The sequence below is a fragment of the Suricata suricatta genome, chromosome 5 (genome assembly GCF_006229205.1).
Source record: "Suricata suricatta isolate VVHF042 chromosome 5, meerkat_22Aug2017_6uvM2_HiC, whole genome shotgun sequence".
NCBI classification, from domain to species: domain Eukaryota; kingdom Metazoa; phylum Chordata; class Mammalia; order Carnivora; family Herpestidae; genus Suricata; species Suricata suricatta.
Genome location: NC_043704.1, coordinates 67,000,228 through 67,019,912, shown reverse-complemented (window position 1 = coordinate 67,019,912; position 19,685 = coordinate 67,000,228). Strand labels below are relative to the sequence as shown.

General features: G+C 35.6%; 1 protein-coding gene across 3 annotated transcripts in view; it reads left to right on the top strand.

Moving 5' to 3' along the window:
- GOLGB1 (golgin B1) overlaps nucleotides 1-16,819 on the top strand; it is a 37,645-nt gene extending 20,826 nt beyond the window's left edge. The window contains exons 3-11 of one of the 3 annotated variants that reach the window (XM_029939409.1): nucleotides 265-417; nucleotides 631-783; nucleotides 3,063-3,191; nucleotides 5,541-5,657; nucleotides 8,110-8,232; nucleotides 9,343-9,456; nucleotides 11,320-11,722; nucleotides 13,556-13,647; nucleotides 16,548-16,819. In XM_029939409.1, the coding sequence (XP_029795269.1) occupies nucleotides 265-417; nucleotides 631-783; nucleotides 3,063-3,191; nucleotides 5,541-5,657; nucleotides 8,110-8,232; nucleotides 9,343-9,456; nucleotides 11,320-11,722; nucleotides 13,556-13,647; nucleotides 16,548-16,598 (1,335 nt within the window). In that variant the 3' untranslated portion in view covers nucleotides 16,599-16,819. Of the gene's footprint in view, nucleotides 1-264; nucleotides 418-630; nucleotides 784-3,062; nucleotides 3,192-5,540; nucleotides 5,658-8,109; nucleotides 8,233-9,342; nucleotides 9,457-11,319; nucleotides 11,723-13,555; nucleotides 13,648-16,192 lie in introns of all 3 variants that reach the window. The other 2 variants (XM_029939410.1, XM_029939411.1) reach the window with 2 other exon arrangements.
- The last annotated feature ends 2,866 nt before the right edge of the window (nucleotides 16,820-19,685 follow it).

The following is a 19,685-nucleotide window of genomic DNA, read 5'->3' as shown; positions in this document are numbered from 1 at the left end:
CTTTGCTTCCCTTTATTTTTCTCTTTGGTAAAATTAGGATAATACCATAAATGAGATAACGTTTGTGAAATGCTTCACATTTCCAAATACTTTTAATATATTCTAATGGCTATGATGATAATTATTACTCAGAGTTGGAAAGATTTCTTAAGTATGGAAATGAGTTGGGGAAAAGATAAAATGATGTTGCAGTGAAGGAACTCTTTTCTCTGGGTGCTAATATCTTTTCCCTGGCGCATTGGCAACTTTTTGTCTAAATGCTAGGCATTACCCCAAGAATCTGACATGGAATGTAACAGTAGTACACAAGAGGATGTTCTGGAGCGCCTGGCTTATGCTGAGCAGTTGGTGGTGGAGCTTAAAGAAATCATTAGACAGAAGGACCTTCAACTGCAACAAAAGGATGAAGTTCTACAGGTACTGTGGTTTTTTCTCTTTTCCTGCCAAGCATTTGATAAAAGACAGACAACAGCAATCACTTGGATTTTTCTCTTCACTTAGTTGATCAGAGAATGTGATTCTTATTTCCCTCATACAGTAAGATGATGCCTACTGAGAATAGCTTTTTATTATGTACTAGGTATGTAATGAATAAACATTTATATATTTACCATCATTGTTCTCTGACAGGAAGAAAGAAAAGCTGCTGAGAATAAAATAAAGAAACTAAAACTTCATGCTAAAGCCAAATTAACTTCTTTGAATAAACATATAGAAGAAATGAAGGCACAAGGAGGGACTGTCATGCCTACAGAACCTCAGTCAGAGGAGCAGCTCTCCAAGGTATGGTGACTGGATATAACACATATTTTCTGAGTGGAAAAGCCTCCCATTGTAGCAGATCTTCCCTAATCAGAAATACTTATGAAGCTAATAAAGTAGTACAGCACTAAATGCTATACTTTCTTATCGAGCTTGCAGTCTAGCTGGGCTCTGGGCCACACACAGAGAGAATAAAAGGCCAACAGAAAATATAGAAATGAAATGTGACCTAGACTTACAGAGAATTAAAAAAGGCTAACAGGACAAATATACTGGAGTGAGGCATTTAGATAGTAGAGGTATATACTTTCTGGTGGAATTTCATCTTTGGTCAGAAGATTAAACTACGTGGTCTGTAAGGTTTCAGCAAGCTCTGAATTCTTTAACTCAGTGACTTGACATAGAATATTCTATGTCTTCATATGGCTGTATATTAGTGGATTGTTTCATGCATTGTAACTGAATCAACTAGATTGCCTTGGGCTCTCTGTAAGGGGTACCTTTTAGGTTTATGACTGCCACCTGTCACCAGCAAAACAATTTAAGATCAGGGTTAGAGGAGTAAGGAAAGTGGTACCTTTTGAGAAATAGCGTATTATCCCAACACTCATTATTACTGCTTTCCCATATGGTTAACCCCCAGATATTCACATTCAGCCAGCCATTTAGTGAACAAGGAACTTCAGTTTTTTGAGTTTGTGTAGAACATATGAAGGCTGGCATATCACATGTGAGCACTGTAGTGGGCCTAGACTTAACTCTGCTTAAGAAATCTATTTTTCCTTTCCTTTCCTTTCCTTTTCCTTTCCTTTTCCTTTTCCTTTTCTTTCTTCTTCTTTTTTTAAATGTTTATTTATTTTTGAGAGAGAGAAAGACAGAGTTCAAGCAGCGAAGGGGCAGAGAGAGAGGGAGACACAGAATCTGAAGCAGGCTCTAGGCTCTGAGCTGTCAGCACAAACTCATGGGCTCAAACTCATGGACCATGAGATCATGACCTGAGCTGAAGTCAGAAACTTAAACGATTGAGCCACCCAAGTGCCCCTTTTTTTCATTTTCTTAATTCTACCTTGTTTTACCCTTTGATTAACTAGTCATCTTATTCTCAATGTTTTTAGTTCTTGGGAAATGAGGTTGTAATTGATTCTCTAGGCACAACCCTTGGGGTCACTGGTTAGCTTCCTAGAACCCTGATTAGTCTTTCCTTTCTAGGTCTAATGCTCAGAAGACATTACTTTTCCATAGCTGTATTTAACTTTGCAAAGCCTATTTGAGGAGCATTCTCACTCTTCTCAGATAACTTGTTCATCTAGGTTTTCTTATTTCTTGGTTTTTCCTGTGATAATTGTTTCTTCTCATAGTTGTGGTACCAGCCTGTCTCCCCATGTTGCTTTGTTTCTTCTAACTTTCCCTCTACTGTGTTGTTAGATTTTTAAATTATCCATTTTATACTCTGCTCTTTCTTTTCTTTCTTTCTTTTTAAGGCCTGAGACCACAGCTTCATTTCCTCCTCTGTTAAATAAGAGGGTCAAATTCAGATGATTTCTACCTTCCAGCAGTTAGTCATAGCAGCTTTATATAATTGTATATCCAGTTACAGAGCTAGACAGTCTCTGGAGAGTGTAGTTGAAGAAATGACAGCAATTCTCAAAGGCTTGACAGAGTATTATGTAGAAGAAAGTGTAAAATTATCTTGTGTAGTTCTAATAAGCAGACTTGGTTCATTTAGGAGGGTTAATTCAGTAGAGAGGGAGAGTCTGGTTTAATCTGAGGAAGAGCTCTTTGGGGGAAAAAATAGACTTAAAAGATTTGGATTTCTCTTTACTGGGTCTTGTATAATGTTTTGCCCCTCACTTAACAGCACCTGTGTTTTCCTAAATTCTGTCCTCTGGTTTTTCAAGGCAGTGAGACTATGAATTTTCTATTAAGTTTTAGTCCTGCTGATTGGTTTTGTCCTCAGACAAAAAATGGGCAACTTGGTGTCATTTCTTCCAAATATTGACTCGCTTCCAGTATCTTCCTGCTTTTGGTTGTCCTCTAGCATTTTTAAGTAGTTGTTTTTCTGTATTTTCCAGAGTTGATAGCTGTTACCTGAGGGAGGATGAGTCTAGCAGGAGCTACCTGGCCATACTAAAATGGGAAAACTCTAAAATTCCCTCCTGGTTGTTAGGTCAGGTGTTATTTCTTGCTCCCATTTATAAAACTACAATCAAATGGTTATATAGGGCAAGTTAGAACAGAAGATCAAATATGTATTAATTGTAATTATTTTAAATAAATAACTTTATCTCCTGCATTTTCAGCATGAAAAGAGTTCTACAGAGGAAGAGACAGAAGTAGAAAAGATAAAACATAAACTCCAGGAGAAGGAAGAACTAATTGGCCGTTTGCAAACCCAACTTACCCAGACACAGGCAGAGCAAGCTACACAGGTAGGGGTGTTTAGTCACATCATAATCATTAGGTTAATGAATCACTAAGGCCCAATGGGTAATTCTACCACAAACACATTTTTCTAGATGCCCACCAGATGTTTATGTAACTGTCAGTTTCCTTTCTTCTTCCCTTTTCTTTCCTCACCAACTTCCCCTTCCTGTCTAAGTCTAGTAATCAGTGTTTGTCAGTCAGGTTGATATTTGTGGATACCCATTATGCTCTTTTAATATATGGCTTCACATATTTTTATTTCAGAAGAGTTTTCATGAATTATATAGCTTGTAGTATTTGGTATGTTTTCTTTAAGAACTTCTATTATCTGTGTGTTCCTTCTTTGATTATTCTTAGTATTTGTCACTCTCAATTCCTTTTCTTTCTTCACTTTGTTTCTTTTTTTTCTTCACTTAAGGCATTCTGTTTTGTGTTTGTTTATTTTTGTGTTGCTTCTTGTTTAGATTTCTTTTTCTGAAGCTTCTGATTTATGTTTTTCTTCTGTTTTATATAATTTTCTTAATTTTTAACACCTTTTGAAATAGATTGAGAGTTTTGTTTTGTTTTGTTTTGTTTTAATTTTTAACATGCCTCAGGTCTGTCATCACCTTTAAGTATGTTATTTTGCTCCTCAGTCTTTTTTTAATAGTAACTTTGTATGATATTTAACTTTGATCCTTTTATGTCCCTTATTTTTGTGTGCAATTAATTTTTCTAAACTTTTGGAAAGAGGCTTCCTTTAGGAGAACTTTGACTTAAGAGACTTCTCTCTTTTGTTGTTGTTGTATGTGTGTGTGTGTGTGTGTGTGTGTGTGTGTGTGTGTGTCCAAAGATCTGGCAGCTGGATTTTTGAGATTTCCTGGCTTGCTTTCCCCTGCTCTTCACTTTTGGTCTATACCAACAGCGTTCAATAGTAATATAATGTAAACCGCATATCTAATTTAAAATATTTTGTAGTGGCTACATTACAAAAGATAAAGAAGAGGCAGGTAAAATTAATTTTAAAAATATATTTCATTTATGCCAATATATTTAAAATACACTTTTGAAATTAATATAATTATTTTTGTGTTATTTTACATTTTTTGCACTGTATGAAGTTGGTGTGTGTTTTTACATTATATCTCAATTTGGGTTATTAAATTCTTATTGGAAATACTTCATCTCTGTGTAGATTTCATAAATTTCTAATTGAGAAAGTAGATTCATTATAAGTTGTTCCAGACATACTTAAAAACTTTCCAATAACTGAACTGAGGGCTGAAACATTACTTTTCTTATGATCTGCCTAGGTATCAGCTGTGATTCATGTTGTCTGCATAAAGTATTCAGATAAACACATTGCAACGTAACATGAGTATGTAGGAAAGAATCATTCAAACTGAATGAATCCACTGACACCGATTAGACAGATAATGTGTTTATTTGTAATACTAGGAACAGCACGCACACTTGTATGACAATTCAAGAGTATATGACATGATGCAATCAAGTGAAATTTAGTTGATTTAATGGGAAAATAATTTTTACTTTAATTAATTAAAATAAAATAATAATAATTAAACTCCTCGTTTGCATTAGGCATATTTCAAGCCTTCCGTAGCCACATGTGGCTAGTTGATAATGAATTATACAGCATGTGTATAGACCTTTTTCTTCTGTTTCTGTTATCCCTATTCTGCATGATTTTTATTTCACTCCTAGAAGTTTCTTCTTATTTCCAGTCTGTCTTGGAAGGCAGCCATGAGGAGTCAGTTTTGAGAATTCAGAGGGGCTAGGTTCTAGCCTTTTAGTCCTTCTTCTTATGGATCCCTTGCATTTACCCAGTATTGGGGAATGGAGAAGCCCTGCCAGTTTAAGCTGGTGTTCTTAGTTTGGCCAACTGTGACTTCCAGTAAGAACTTGTTGGCTATTTGGGGATTTTCCTATTCTCAAGGCCTTTAATATTGCTCTGTTGCTGCCGTCTTTTTTTGTGTAGCCTCTTAATATCATGCAGGTCTTATGCTTTTTGGTGGTTTGCTCTTCCTTCTTGTATTTTGGAGTTTGTGAGACTACCTTCCTAATTTTATTGTGAATATTATTCATGGGTTTTTGGTTTTACTATTTAGGTGTGCTCTCTGTTTCAATGTAAGGATTCAGAGAATTTGAAAAACTGCTGCTATTTATTCTGTTTTCCTCTGACAAATAATTCTGATAATTACTTTTTAAAAACTTGTAGTTCCCTTTTGTGTTAAGTGGAAATTGGAAGGATATTGGTAGGTATTTTGGTAAATGAGACAGGGAGGTCAAAGAAGAGTGCTAATTCTTCTGTTTAAATAACTATTGTTTTTCTTCTATGTCTTCTGTTTGATAAGCGTTCAACAGAGGAGGAAGAATTTTTGATGATGAAACAACAGCTCCAAGAGAAGGAAGAACTCATTAGCACTCTGAAAGCCCAGCTCTGTCAGACGCAGGCAGAGCAAGCTGCTCAGGTAGGGGGAAGGTACCTCATAGTCGTTAGAATAAAGAATCATGAAAGTCTAATGGGTTATTACATGACAGGCCAATTCAGACACTTTTTTAAAAAAAGTTTATTTATTTATTTTGAGAGAGAGAGCACACGCGGTAGCGGGGAGTAGGATGGTGTGCCGAAAGCGAGAGGGAGAGAGAGAGAATCTCTAGCAGGTTCCACACTGTGTGCAGAGGACAATGTGGGGCTCAGACTCATGAACCATGAGATCATGACCTGAGCCAAAATCAAAAGTCAGACACCCAACTGGCTGAGCCACCCAGGTGCCCCAATTCAAACACTTTTTAAAATCTTAGTATGTAAAAGAGTATTAGCTAGAATGTTACAGTAGAAAGGAGAAGGGTATAGTCGTAGAAGAAAACAGAAGTCTCTTATTCACCTTGATGAATTTGCCATAGCCTAATTGATGGCTGTTTCTAAGTTCTACAGTCCTGCAGCTTGGTTTTAATAGCACACAGAAATTCAGTCTTTTATGAATTGGCTCGTGTTGCTTGGAGGGGACTGGTAGAGAAACAAATAAATACAAATGATTAGGTCCATTCTTTCCCTATGGTAAAATCTTACTGGGAAGTTAAATTATCAACAGAAGGTTACTTGGTATATAATGAAAAAGTGGTATAGGTTACATGATTCAATGTTAAATGGCACTAGTATGTGACATTCTTCATGTTTATTTCTGCTACTAGGACCAGACTGTTTGGACTGGCATCCTCAACTTCTTCTCTCTGGCTGTTTTTCTAAATTTCCAGTTTGACCACCCAACATTATATATATCTTTCCTTTAAGAATGATTTTAACTCATAAATTTTCCACCCCAAAGTATCTTTGCATAATAGTTCATTTTTTCCATTGGGTGTTAATTTTTTGATAACTTATAGTATTAATGGTGCTTTCTGTCCATGGATGGCCTGCTGCTGTGTGTACAGTTAAAATTGTATATCCCGAAATCCTTACTTTTACAAAACTATTAGCTTTATTCTGTCCTTTTTAAGCACAAGCACTATATACAATGTAGGATAGAGAAATACAAAATATGAATTTTACTGAGTGGCTTAAAACATGGAAGGCCAAGAATATAAATATATTAACAGATCCATCATAATGCAAGCCATTCAGAATGAGTGAATAGCAAGCATCAGCACAAATGTAAAGTATTTTGAGAGGTGAAAGAGGTTACCATGAGTGTGATATCCGAGGAAGGTACATGGAAAAATTAGGCAAAACTGTGACAGATAGATAATAATCTTGATGAGATGGGGAAAAGTATTCCATTTGTGAGGAATGGTCTGAGCAAAGTCACAGAGAGAAAAAAAGAATGTGGAATGTGATACATTTATAGGAAAGGATATATAGATATAGCATTTGGTAATGAAGGACTCCAATGTCTGTACACTTGCAACACAGGACTCCAGATTCATAGTAATGTCAGAATTCAGATAATCAAAAATATGAAGATTTTTTTCCTACCCAGAAAGAGAGCTGAGGTAATTCAAGATGTCACAAATTGAAAAATTAACAGTAGTTGAAGGACGAATACAAACTGGGCAAGCTAAGACCAGGTCAGCATACTCAACTACAGATTTAAGGAAATGAATAAGTAGGCATTCTTATGCAGACACACACACACACACACACCTGTAGAACAAAACAAAAACACTGATGTTAAACAGCTCACTGTCTATTTATTTCCATTTTATTCTGTTAAGAACCATTTACAAATGAAGGTGATCTAGAAGCCTGCAAGTAATGACACCTGATAATGGCTGTCTTGAAGAGGTAGTAAGGGTTTGGAAATATACCAAGGTCTTTGGTAGAAGAAGTTCTTTGAAGAAAAGACTAGTCAGTATTCCTGATGAATGTGGATGCAAAAATTCTCAATAAAATACTAGCAAACTGAATCCAACAATACATTTAAAAAATCATTCACCACAGTCAAGTGGGATTTATTCTAGTTGTAGAGAATTTTGAATAAAAGATCCATTGGTTTGAAGTTTGACTTGTGGGGCATGAGATTTTCACTGAAAGTTTTTGAGCATGAGTGTGATATTGATGTGCCTAGGACTTAACAGAAATCCAATTTCACTTTGTAGGTTTAATATTCTAATCACTGCAGAACTTTTAAAAAATATACCTCTTGTATAAACATTTTCATAGCCATGCAAATATAGTTTTTAATCATAATTTATATGTGGGCTGATTTCTGAATTTGATAAGAGGATTTCTCTTACATTGGAAGTTACTCTCAGACCTGTCTCTCTTCCAGCATTCTCATCTTTGATATTAAAATTTTAATTTAAAAACTCTATTTTGTCTATCAGTTCTCAGTGTCTATCTTTGGAGAAGAGTGTGTGAGTTTTGTTTGTGTGATTTTCGAGGAGAGTAACGTGTATAGTTTCTCTGGTGTGTGTCTTTAGTTGAGTTCCATGCAGCAGGTGGTCCGAGAGAAAGATGCCCGCTTTGAAACACAAGTTCGTCTTCATGAAGATGAGCTTCTTCAGTTAGTAACCCAGGCAGATGTGGAAACAGAGATGCAACAGGTGTGTTGCTAAAACTTAGTAGAATGACTGTCATTTGGTTAACTTCTAATTAAATGATCACAGCTACTTTTCCACCCTTACATACTGCTTTCCATTTGGTGTTAGTGCGCTCCTTAATTGGCTTCTTTTTGGTGATCTTGTCTTCTGTTGCATATTAACTATTTATTTTTTCTTGTCCTTCCTTTCCCTTTTATGCGTCTAACCAGGTTGTTGGTACTTAAAAACTAAATTTAATTGGCAAATGTATGTGGTAGTCAGAAACTGGTTTCTCTTCAGTTTGCCAATTGTAGCTGCTTTAAAGTCCTGATCCAAAGCTTCAAATCAATGAAGCCAGTTTAAAACTTTCAAAAAATTAAAGATATAAAGGAGTGATTTTGAAACCATAAAGTCTTTTATTAAATCAATTATTCTAAAAAAATTCATTGAGTGTATTTTGGAAATTGGCTTCATTGTTTGTAAGTTTATCATCTACTAACTCGAAGGTATTTGTTTTTATTTAGTGTGTAGTGCAGTCTGGTAACCAAAAGTGCTCTAGTGGTATTTCATGGTTGATTTATTTAATTGTTTTTGAGTGAAAACGTCTTCCACATTCTAAGTAATCCTTCAGAATGGATCACTAAATAAAGTTTCAGAATATGGGACTCTTTGAAGTAGGATGTTAATATATACATCTATCATGGATTTAATTATCCAACAAATGTTTATCGAGTGCATGTCCTGTGCATGAAGCTAGCAGAGAAATGGTTCTTGCCTGCAGAGAATGTTCTCTTTGGTGAGTGAGATATACATGTAATTATGTTACTTAGGGGTAGGACATTGACTATATAATTTTAAAAGTGGGTGTTTCATTTTCTCTATTAAAAAGGCTGCCTAATTCAGGGACTTGCTTGTGTCTCAGTTTGGTTATTGTCAGTGTACAGGAGAAGGCAATTTTGGAGATTCTGTTTTGTGCTGGATGGGGAGCATGGCATGCTGGTGTCCCACTCTTTAATCTGTCATCCTCAACATCCAAAAAACCAAAGTACACAAATCCACATAATATTTTTAAAGGTAAGCAGATAATGGTGTCCATTGGTTTAGCACATTGTATCTAAAACATTTCCTTCTCAGAAATTAAGGGTGCTGCAGAGGAAGCTTGAAGAGCATGAGGAAGCCTTACTGGGGCGTGCTCAGGTCGTGGACTTGCTACAACAGGAGCTGACTACTACTGAACAGAAAAACCAGGTACTGCCTCGTGATCTTTACTGCTTGTCTTAGGAGTGGAGTACTCATTTCTACTTTAGTTTCCCAAGCAGCACGTATAACCTCATAGGCCTTCTTTTTAAATGTTTGTTTATTTATAATTTTTAAAAAATGTTTATTTTAGAGAGAAAGGAAAAGGGGGGCACATAGAGAGAGACACATAATCTGAAACAGGCTCCAGGCTCAGAGCTGTCAGCACAGCCCAACGCAGGGCTCGAACTCATGGACCTGAGCCAAAGTCAGGTGCTCAACCAGCTGAGCCACCACTGGGCACCCCTCATTTGTTTTTGAGAGAGAGAGATTGAGAGGGAGAGAGAGAGAGCATATGTGAGGATTGGAGGAAGGGAAGAGAGAAAGGGAGAGAGAGAGAGTCCCAAGCAGGCTTTGTGCTGTCAGTGGGGAACCCAGCTTGGGGCTTGATCTCAGGAGGTGTGACATCATGACCTGAGCCAAAATCGAGAGTCAGATGCTTAACTGACAGCCACCCTGGCACTCCATAACATCATAAGCCTTTTTAAGAATTGGTGCCATTTATTCATTCTTTGAACAAATACCCTGTGCTTAAGTGGTGGTAAAATAATGATTATCTTACCTTTCATATTTTTTATTGTTGCTGTTTTCCTTTGTGCTTTTAGGTCTAGGGGCCTTCTTTCTCTAGAATGCCATAGTGTCCTCTAATGAGTTTACTTTCTGTCAGTTTGTTCCTTCACTATCTTTAATGGTTCTTGTGCATTATTTACTATTCCTTGTTTGTTTTTGTTCATTTTCTGTTGGCTTGAAATAACCTACCATGCAGTATTCCTTGAATCTAAAGTGATCAGACACTGATGTTCTAAAATCTTAAGTTCAAGTGTCCCATCACAAGCTGTTACCCATCCTGTCATTCCCTTTCTTAGGCTGTCTTGACCTTTAATCTCATTGAGATCCCTTGATCCTTTCACTTCGTTCCTCTGGTATGTTAGTTCTTTCTTGGCCTCTCTCCTTTCCCCATTTGCTATAGACACATGTTTGACCGTTTGGACTACTCTTTTATCAGACCTTGGATTCCCCATGTCTTTGTCTTCTCACATTCGAGTAGCCAAATCCTAATGTGGAATGGGTGCTATAGTCCATATTCTCTGCTTGTTCATCTGGGTGCTGTGTGCCTCTGGAGAGTCAGTCGTCTCCTTTCTTCTTAATTTTGAACTCTCCTTGAGAAGGACTTTCTTGCATAGAAACATGTTCCCATAACTCCCATCCTAATAAAACCTATATCCTGATCCCAAGGCTCCTCTCACTGTCATCAGACAGTTGGGTTCAAATCTCAATTGTGCTTACTAGATAGTTACTATATACATAATTACAGCTGTGTGACTTCGGGCAAATTTCCCTTCTTCTCTGCTCCTGTTAATACCTAAGTATCTCTCTCATGGCCTCGATTACTTTTTAATTATAATTATCCAGTTAAATGTGACTGTCTCGCTGAACTCTGAGTTCCATGAGGGCAGGACCTACATTCATTCACTCACTCATTCATTCATTTGTTCATTATTTATTGAGTACCAGGTACTCATGACATGTACTATGCTTGGTGCTAGAGAACAATGATGGTAAAATAGACAAATCCCTTCACTAATTCAGTTATTTTGTAATGGGAGAGACAGAAAATAAAAAGTAATGGCACAAATAAGAATGTATGAGTAGAAACTGTTAAAAATATCAAGGAGCAAATATAGGGTCTTATGCAATTTTAGGTTTGGTCCTGAATATCTAGCCCCATGCTTCATCTAGAAGAGGTACTTCACTACACATATTGAAATGAAAGAATGAATTTATAGCTCATGAGGCTTTGTCTTTTTTTCTTAGATTCTCTCTCAGCAGTTACAGCAGATGGAAGCTGAGCATAACACCTTAAGGAACACTGTGGAAACAGAAAGGCAGGAGTCCGGAATTCTGATGGAAAAGATGAAACTTGAGGTGGCAGAGAGAAAACTATCTTTCCATAACCTTCAGGAAGAAATGCATCATCTTCTGGAACAGCTTGAGCAAGCAGGTCAAGCCCAGGCTGAACTACAGTCCCGGTACAGTGCTTTGGAGCAGAAGCACAAAGCAGAAATGGAAGAGAAGATCTCTCACATTTTGAATCTTCAGAAGACTGAGCAAGAACTACATTCTGCCTGTAATGCTTTAAAGGAGGAAAATTCAAAGCTTCTCCAAGATAAGAGTGAACAGGCAATTCATTCAGCCCAGACTATTCAACAACTGGAAGGTCAGTATTTGGTTGCTTATCAAGTCTACTTGTTTAGCAGCTGAGTGGCACCTACTTCAGAATTTCAGGGATCTGTTAATGACATCATTTGCTCAAACAAATTGAATCCTTAGAAGTATTATGAAAGACCTCTCTTCTGAACTCTGTCATTTCTGCTGTCTCTGCTGATGTTATAATCTGGCTTAATATTATAATTATTATAGAAATAAAAACTGTTGATAATGATATGTCATATATTAAAAAGAATGCTATGTGAAACATGACTATGATCTGAAAGGTTCAGTAACCGAAATGAGTAGGGTTTCTTTTTGTTTTCTTGAAATTTTTCTTTAAATTTTAGTTAACATACAGTGCAATATTGGTTTCAGGAGTAGAATTCAATGATTCATCACTTACATACAACACCCAGTGCTCATCATAACAAGTACACTTTTTATACCCATCACCCATGTAGCCCATCCCCATCCATCTCCCTCCAGCAACCCTCAGTTTGTTCTCTGTCTTTAAGAGTTTCTTTTAGTTTGTTTCCCTCTCTTTTTTTTCTCCGCCTCCTCCCATATGTTTCTGTTTTGGTTCTTAAATTCCACATGAGTGAAATCATATGGTATTTTGTCTTCCTCTAGACTGACTTATTTCGCTTAGCATAATACACTCTGTTCCATCCACATTGTTGCAAATGGCAAGATTTCATTCTTTTTGATGGTTGAGTAATATTCCTCTGTGTGTGTGTGTGTGTGTGTGTGTGTGTGTCTGTGTCTGGGTGTCTGTGTCTGTGTGTTTATATACCACATCTTTATCCATTCATCAGTTGATGGACATTTGGCATCATTTGATTGTGGTTGATAATGCAGCTGTAAATACTGGGAGGCATGTATCCCTTTGAATATGATTTTTGTATCCTTTGGGTAAATACCTAGTAGTGCAGCAATTGGGTCATAAGGTAGTTCTAGTTTTAATTCTTTGAGGGACCTCCATACTGTTTTCCAGACTGGCTGAACCAGTTTGCATTCCCACCAGTGTTTAAGAGGGTTCCCCTTTCTCCACATCCTCCTTGACACCTGTTGTTTTTTGTGTTTTTAATTTTAGCCAATAAATGAGTAGAATTTGAATTAAATTTGGGGAAACTTAGGTTAGATCTAGGTGGATAGGTAGGGAGACTGAATTGTGTGGAATCATCCATACTTCTACGATGGATCTGAATGCTTTTCTTAGAGGTAAAAAGTTCTATTTAAGGAAAATTTTTATCCTTTAAGAAGGTCTAATGAAAACTGATTTTTTAAAAATGATTTATTATTAAAGTAGTACATGTTTCTAATTTAATTTAATTCCAAGACATTGACATATATTTAAAGGAAAGATTTTAGAAAAACTTAAGCTGAAGATCTATATTGAGGAACTAAACCTTAACCAGAAAGCCTTGAGAGGCATTACATAGGAACAGTGTGTTACATGACCACACTGTCCTCTTGACTGGACTGTGTTCATGTGTAGAGTCATGCTATATTTTCTTGATGGGACTCATAATGATTCAGTAAGGAGTGAAGAAAATAAAATTTAAAAATACTAAAGGCATTTTCAAGGGGGGGAAGGAAAAATGACTGTAAAAAATTCTAAGCCTATTTTATTTTACCTTTTAAGGAAGGAGTTTACTGAGATGCCTTTTGGCCCTTCAGAGCATACAGTTAAAAACATGTTGTCATTAACATCATAATTTTACTTAAGATAGCTGAACTAGAGTAAGCAGCATGTGGTATATCTCTAGAAGATAACAACTTACCAAGTTTCAGACTTGGAGCAGAGATCATTTCTATTTACCTACTTTCTTTTCCTTAGATCAAGTCCAATTTCTAAGCAGACCAACCTTGCAAAAACATGAAACAGCATCTCAGACTTCTTTCCCAGATATTTATACCGAGGATACACAGGTAATTAAATGTGTTCTTCTTATGAATATAATCTGTCTTTGCTATATCTATATTTGGGTGCTCTAATGAGAATTTATTCCAGAAAGTAGTATAAGATTTCTGTCTTTTCTTTCTGATAAGATTCTTTTTTTAAAAAAATTTTTTATTTTGAGAGAGAGAGAGAGTGTGAGCAGAGGAGGGGCAGAGAGAGAGAGAAGGAGAATCCCAAGCAGGCTCCACACTGTCAGTACAGAGCCCGATGTGGGGCTGGAACTCAAACTGTAAGATCATGACCTGAGCCAAAACCAAGAGTTGGACGCTTAACCAACTGAGCCACCCAGGCACCCTGATAAGTTGCTTTTTTTGGAGGCAATTCCATTTGAAAGGAATCATGAAACCCATTAATTTTAGTCTCTCAACATTGATTAATGAGGAAATAATAGGTAATAAGTACCATTATCTCAGGAGCCTTTCTGATCCTAAGGTCTTAGAATTCTGAATTGGAAATAAATCATTTTTTATTTTATAATCCTTCTCAGTTGAGAAGTCAATTTTGTTTTTGGTAGACTGAGATTTGATCAGCTTTAATGTACCCAGTTTCATCTAACCAGACATATAAGTCTACTAGAGAAATCACAATGCTCCCATTAAGTAATAGTAGAAACTTTAATTGCCAATTAGCTGCTGATTAGCCCATATTTTCTCTTTTCCTTCTGTAAAAATCTTTGTGAGAAGCTAGATTGTAATCATCAGAAGGCTGTTATGGAGCATGATTATCAGAACAAGGAGAGTTTGTTTGATGCTCTTAATTGGCTAGTGTCAAGCTGGGATAACTAAATTTTTCATCTCTGTTGTAAGATTATACCCTTCGAAACTGATAGACATATTGAGTAGCAGAGTTCCACGGTCCCTAGGCAGTCCCGTACACTGATAAAAATTTTTGCTTCCTGGTTTCTAGCATCTAGCTTTCCAATCTCTTCTATTCTCAAAATCACAACTTTTTTCTCCAATGTTTAAAGACATTTTTCAGTAATTTCAAAAAATTTAATGAGTATGATAGTGAACACTTATATACCCACTGTCTAGGTTCTGTCAACATTTTACTAAAAAACAAACAAAACAAAAACATCTTACTGTATCTGCTTTATCAAACATCTGTCCATTTATCCATCACTTCCTTTTAATTTTTTATGTATTTCACAGCAAGCTGTTGACACCAGTGCATTTTTCTCTAAATATTTCAGCATGCATATCATTGACTAGATTTTAATATTTATTTGTAGTTCTTTTTCTTTTGAAGATTTACAAAACATGAAACGTATATTAAATGTTCCATTTATTGAGTTTTGTCAGATACATACACTACTGTTACCCAAATCCCTATCAAGATATATCACTATCTCCCTACAAAGTATCCTCATACCTTTTTGCAGCCAATCACATCCTAACCTTCTAGAGATGACCAGTGTTCTATTTTTTTCACCACAGATTAATTTTTCCCATTTTACAGCATCATGTAAATATATGTGCTTTTTTGTGTAACATTTCTTATACTCAGCATGTTTTGAGATTCATCCATATTGCTGCATATATCATTCTATATTTTTTTATATTGGTGAAAAGTTCTTAATTTTGTGAATAGACTGCATTTTCCTTTTGCATGACTGGTCTATAATTTCCTGTTGATGATTTCCTGGGCTTTGGCCATTATGAACTAAGCTGCTGTTAACATTCTTGTACGGGTATTTGCGAAGATACACATTTTCATTTATCTTCAGAAAATACTAGTTGACTAATTGCGGGGCCATAGAATATGTATTTAGTTTTATAAGAAACTGCCAGATCATGTCCCCAAGTGATTGTATTATTTTACATTCCCACCTAAAATATAGGAGAGTTCTAGTTCTACATCTCCAAGATATGATATTGTCAATTTAAAAAATGTTAGCCATTTTAATGGGTGCATGGTGGTATCTCATGGTTTTAATTTGCATTTCCTTGATGAAAAATTATTTTGAACATTTTTTCTTGAGATTCCTGGCCACTTTTTTTTCTTTATTTTTGTGAGGCAAACACACAGAGCCTGAGCAGGGGAGGGGACAGAGAGAGAGGGAGACAGAATCTAAAGCAGGCTCCAGACTAAGCTGTCAGCACAGAGCCTGATGAGGGGCTCAAACTCATGAACCTCTGAGATCATGACCTGAGCCAATGCCGGCCACTCAACCCTTCCTGGCCATTTTATATATCTTCTTTTGATGAAGTGTCTTTTCAAGTTATTCTCCCATTTAAAAATTCAGGTTCTTTGTCTTTTAATATCAAGTAGTAGGGATTCTTTTTATGTCCTGAGTGCCAATTTCTTTTCAGAGCTGTTTTGTGATTATTTTCTCCCACACAGTGGCTTTCCTCCTACTCATATTCTTCATGATGTTTTTAAATTAGTAGATATTTTATAATTGTGATGAAATCTATTATTTATCAATTTTTTATGGTTATAATTTTCTGTGTCCTAACTATGAAACCTTTGCTTAATGTCAAGTCATGAAGATTTTGTCTTGTTTTCTTCCAGAAGCTTTATGGTTTTAGCCTTCCCAGTTAAGTCTCTGAACTTCAAAATTTTTGTGTGTAGTGTAAGGTAAGGGTCAAGGCTTATTTTTTTCCCCATATATATGGATGTCCAGTTGTTTCAGCACTATTTCTTGAAAAGACTTTACTTTCCTCATTGGATTTCTTTGGTGCATTTGTTGAAAATCAAATGATTACTAGGTCCATTTTCGAACTTTCTATTCTGTTATATTGATTTATTTATTAGTCCTTATGCCAGTATCACATTGTCTTTACTACTGTAGAGTGTAGTTAGTCTTCAAGTCAAGTAGTATAAGTCTTTTGATTTTGTTCTTCTATTCAAGATTGCTTTATTACAGGTGCATTTCCACAGAAGGTGTACCGTCTGCATTCTCAAATTGTATTTTTAAAAAAAAATGAAGGAAAGCTCGGTGGGATTTTGGGTCGGCACTGTGTTGAATCTACAGATCAATCTAGGGAGAATCAACATCTTAACACTACCGGACTTATTAACCCATGAGCAAATGTAGTACATCTTCCCACTTGCTTGTACCTTCTTTAGTTTCCTTCAGTGATGCTTTGTAGTTTTCATTGGAGGGACTATGCACAATTAAAAGTTTATTCCAAAGTAGTTCGTGCCTGTTGATGCTATTCTAGATGAAATCATTCTAATTTCATTTTCTAGCTTTTTGCTGCTGATATGTAAATGTACAATTGAATTTTGCTTAGTAACTTTATATTATCTGAACTTGACAAATATTCATATTATTAATTCTAGTCTCTTTTTTTGGATTCCTTGGATTTTCTACATAAACCATCATGTCATCTGCAAATAAAGATGAGTTTTACTTGTTTCTAATTTTTATGTCTTTATTTCCTTTTTATGCAGTAGCTAGGGCCTTTCATTGCACTATTTCATGAAAGTGGTGAGATTTTTACATTGTTCCTGCTCTTATGGGAAAGTGTTCCCTCTTTTACCATTAGCTATGCTTACCATTAACTTTAGGTTTTCAATAAATGTCCTTTATTGGATTGAGAACATTCCCCTCTATTTCTAGTTTTCTGAGAATTGGTATTGAATTTTGTCAAATGCTTTTTCTGCGTTTTTTCTAAATGCACGTATGGATTTTCTTTTTTATTCTATTAATGTGGTACAGTATTTTAATATTAAACCAACCTTGTGTTGTTGGGATAAACCCCACTTGGTCGTGAAGTATTATCCCTTCAGTACATTACTGAATTTGATTTGCTGCTATTTTGTGAAGGATTTGGTATCTATATTCATGAAGGAAATCAGTCTATAATTTTATCTTTGTTTTATACTATCTTTGTCAGATTTTAATATTAAGATTGTCCTGGCCTCATAAGACAAGCTTGAAAGTGTTCCCTTCTATTTTCTGAGAGTTTAAGATTGATAGTTCTTAAGTGTCTGAAAGAATTCAACAGTGAGACCGTCCGAGTCTAAAATTGTAAAAGAAAGAAACTGAATTTCTTTTACAGGCATAATGCTTATAAGATTTTTTTCATTTTGTGTCAATTTGGATTTTTTTTTTGAGATTTTGTCCATTTCATTGAAGATGTCAAGTTTTTATCATATTCTTGGTTATAACATTCCCTTTTTATCCTTTTAATGCTCATATAGGTTTAAGGTGTACACAGTATGGATTTATTTATATTTTGCAGTATGATTACCTTAGCCTTAGCTAACACCTCCATCATGTCACATAATTATCACTTCTGTTTTGTGGTGAGAATATTTAAGATCTAGTCTCTCAGCAACTTTCAAGTATGTAATACAATATCATTAACTGTGTATCACAGTGCTGTAAATTAGCTCTCTGGAACTTGTTCATCTTCTCACTGCACGTTTGTATCCTTTGATCAAAATTCCCTCAATTTATGCTTTGTTTTCCGAGCACTCTTAACTACCAATTATTCAACTTCTTATTTTTTTTTAATCTTTTCAAAGAACTAGCTATGGCCTTGTTGATTTTCTCTGTTGCTGGTCTGTTTTCACTTTCATTGATTTTTGCATTCTGGTATTTCTTTCTATTTTATTGGTTTTACTTTGTTCTTCTTTTGCTAACCTCTCAAGGTAAAACTTTATATCAAAGGTTTAAGTTTTTTTTCTCATATAAGCATTTTGCATTTAAAGTTGCACAGTTCTCTCAAAGCACATAGTTTGATATGACATATTTTTATCATTCATTTTTTGAAGGTTCCTAATTTTCCTTGTGATTTCATCTTTGTAGATTATTTAGAAATGTGCTGTTTAATATCTAGAAATTTGGTTTTCTTTCTAGATATTTTATTATTATTGATTTATAATTGGATTTCATTCTGATTAGATAATATGCTGTATATGATTTAAAATTCTTTGACATTTTTTAGAGACTTGTTTAATGATTCAACCTATGGTCTTGGTGATCGTACCTTGTGCACTTGTAAAGGATGTATATTCTGTAGTTACTAGATTCTGGAATTATCTATTTTTCCTTTTAACTGTCACTTTTTGTTTCTTTGTAATTTGAATTTCTGTTATTAAGTACCTGTACATTTGTGATTTTATGTCTTCCGAGGAAATGTTCTTTTTTTCATTTATAAAATGTTCCTCTAGCTCTAGTAACATTTCCTTACTTGAAGTTCTTTTTTATCTGATACTAATGTAAGAACTCTTGTCTTCTGATGCTTACGGTTTGTATGATACATTCTTTTCTATCCTTTTATTTTCAAGTTACTCTTTCTTTAAAGTGAGTGTCTTAAAGGCCACATAAAGTTCAGTTATGCCTTTTAATTCTCATAATTTCTGCTTTTTAAAAAAAATTTTTTTATTTTTTTTTTTTATTTTTTTTTCCATAATATTTTATTGTCAAATTGCTTTCCATATAACACCCAGTGCTCTTCCCCTTAAGTGCCCTCCACCATCACCACCACCTCTTTTCCACCCTCCCCCTTCCTCTTCAACTCTCAGTTCATTTTCAGCAATCAATAGTCTCTCAAGTTTTGCATCCCTCTCTCTCCCCAACTCTCTCTACCTCTTCTGCTCCCTCTAGTTCTCCATTAGGTCTTTCCTGTTTTCCTGCTAGACCTATGAGTGCAAACATATGGTTTCTATCCTTCTTTGCCTGGCTTACTTCGCTCAGCATGACACCTTCAGGGTCCATCCACTTTCCTACAAAAGGCCATATGTCATTCCCTCTCATTGCCATGTAGTACTCCATCGTGAATATGTACCACATCTTCTTGATCCATTCGTCAGGTGATGGACATTTAGGCTCCTTCCATGTTGTGGCTATTGTTGACATTGCTGCTATGAACATTGGAGTACATGTGCTCCTATGCATCAGCATTTCTGTCTCTCTTGGGTAAATCCCCAGCAATAGCATTGGGAGTTCATCAGGGAGTTCTATCAATAGTTTTTTGAGGAACCTCCACACTGTTTTCCAGAGCGGCTGCACCAGTTTACATTGCCACCAACAGTGTAGGAGGGTGCCCAA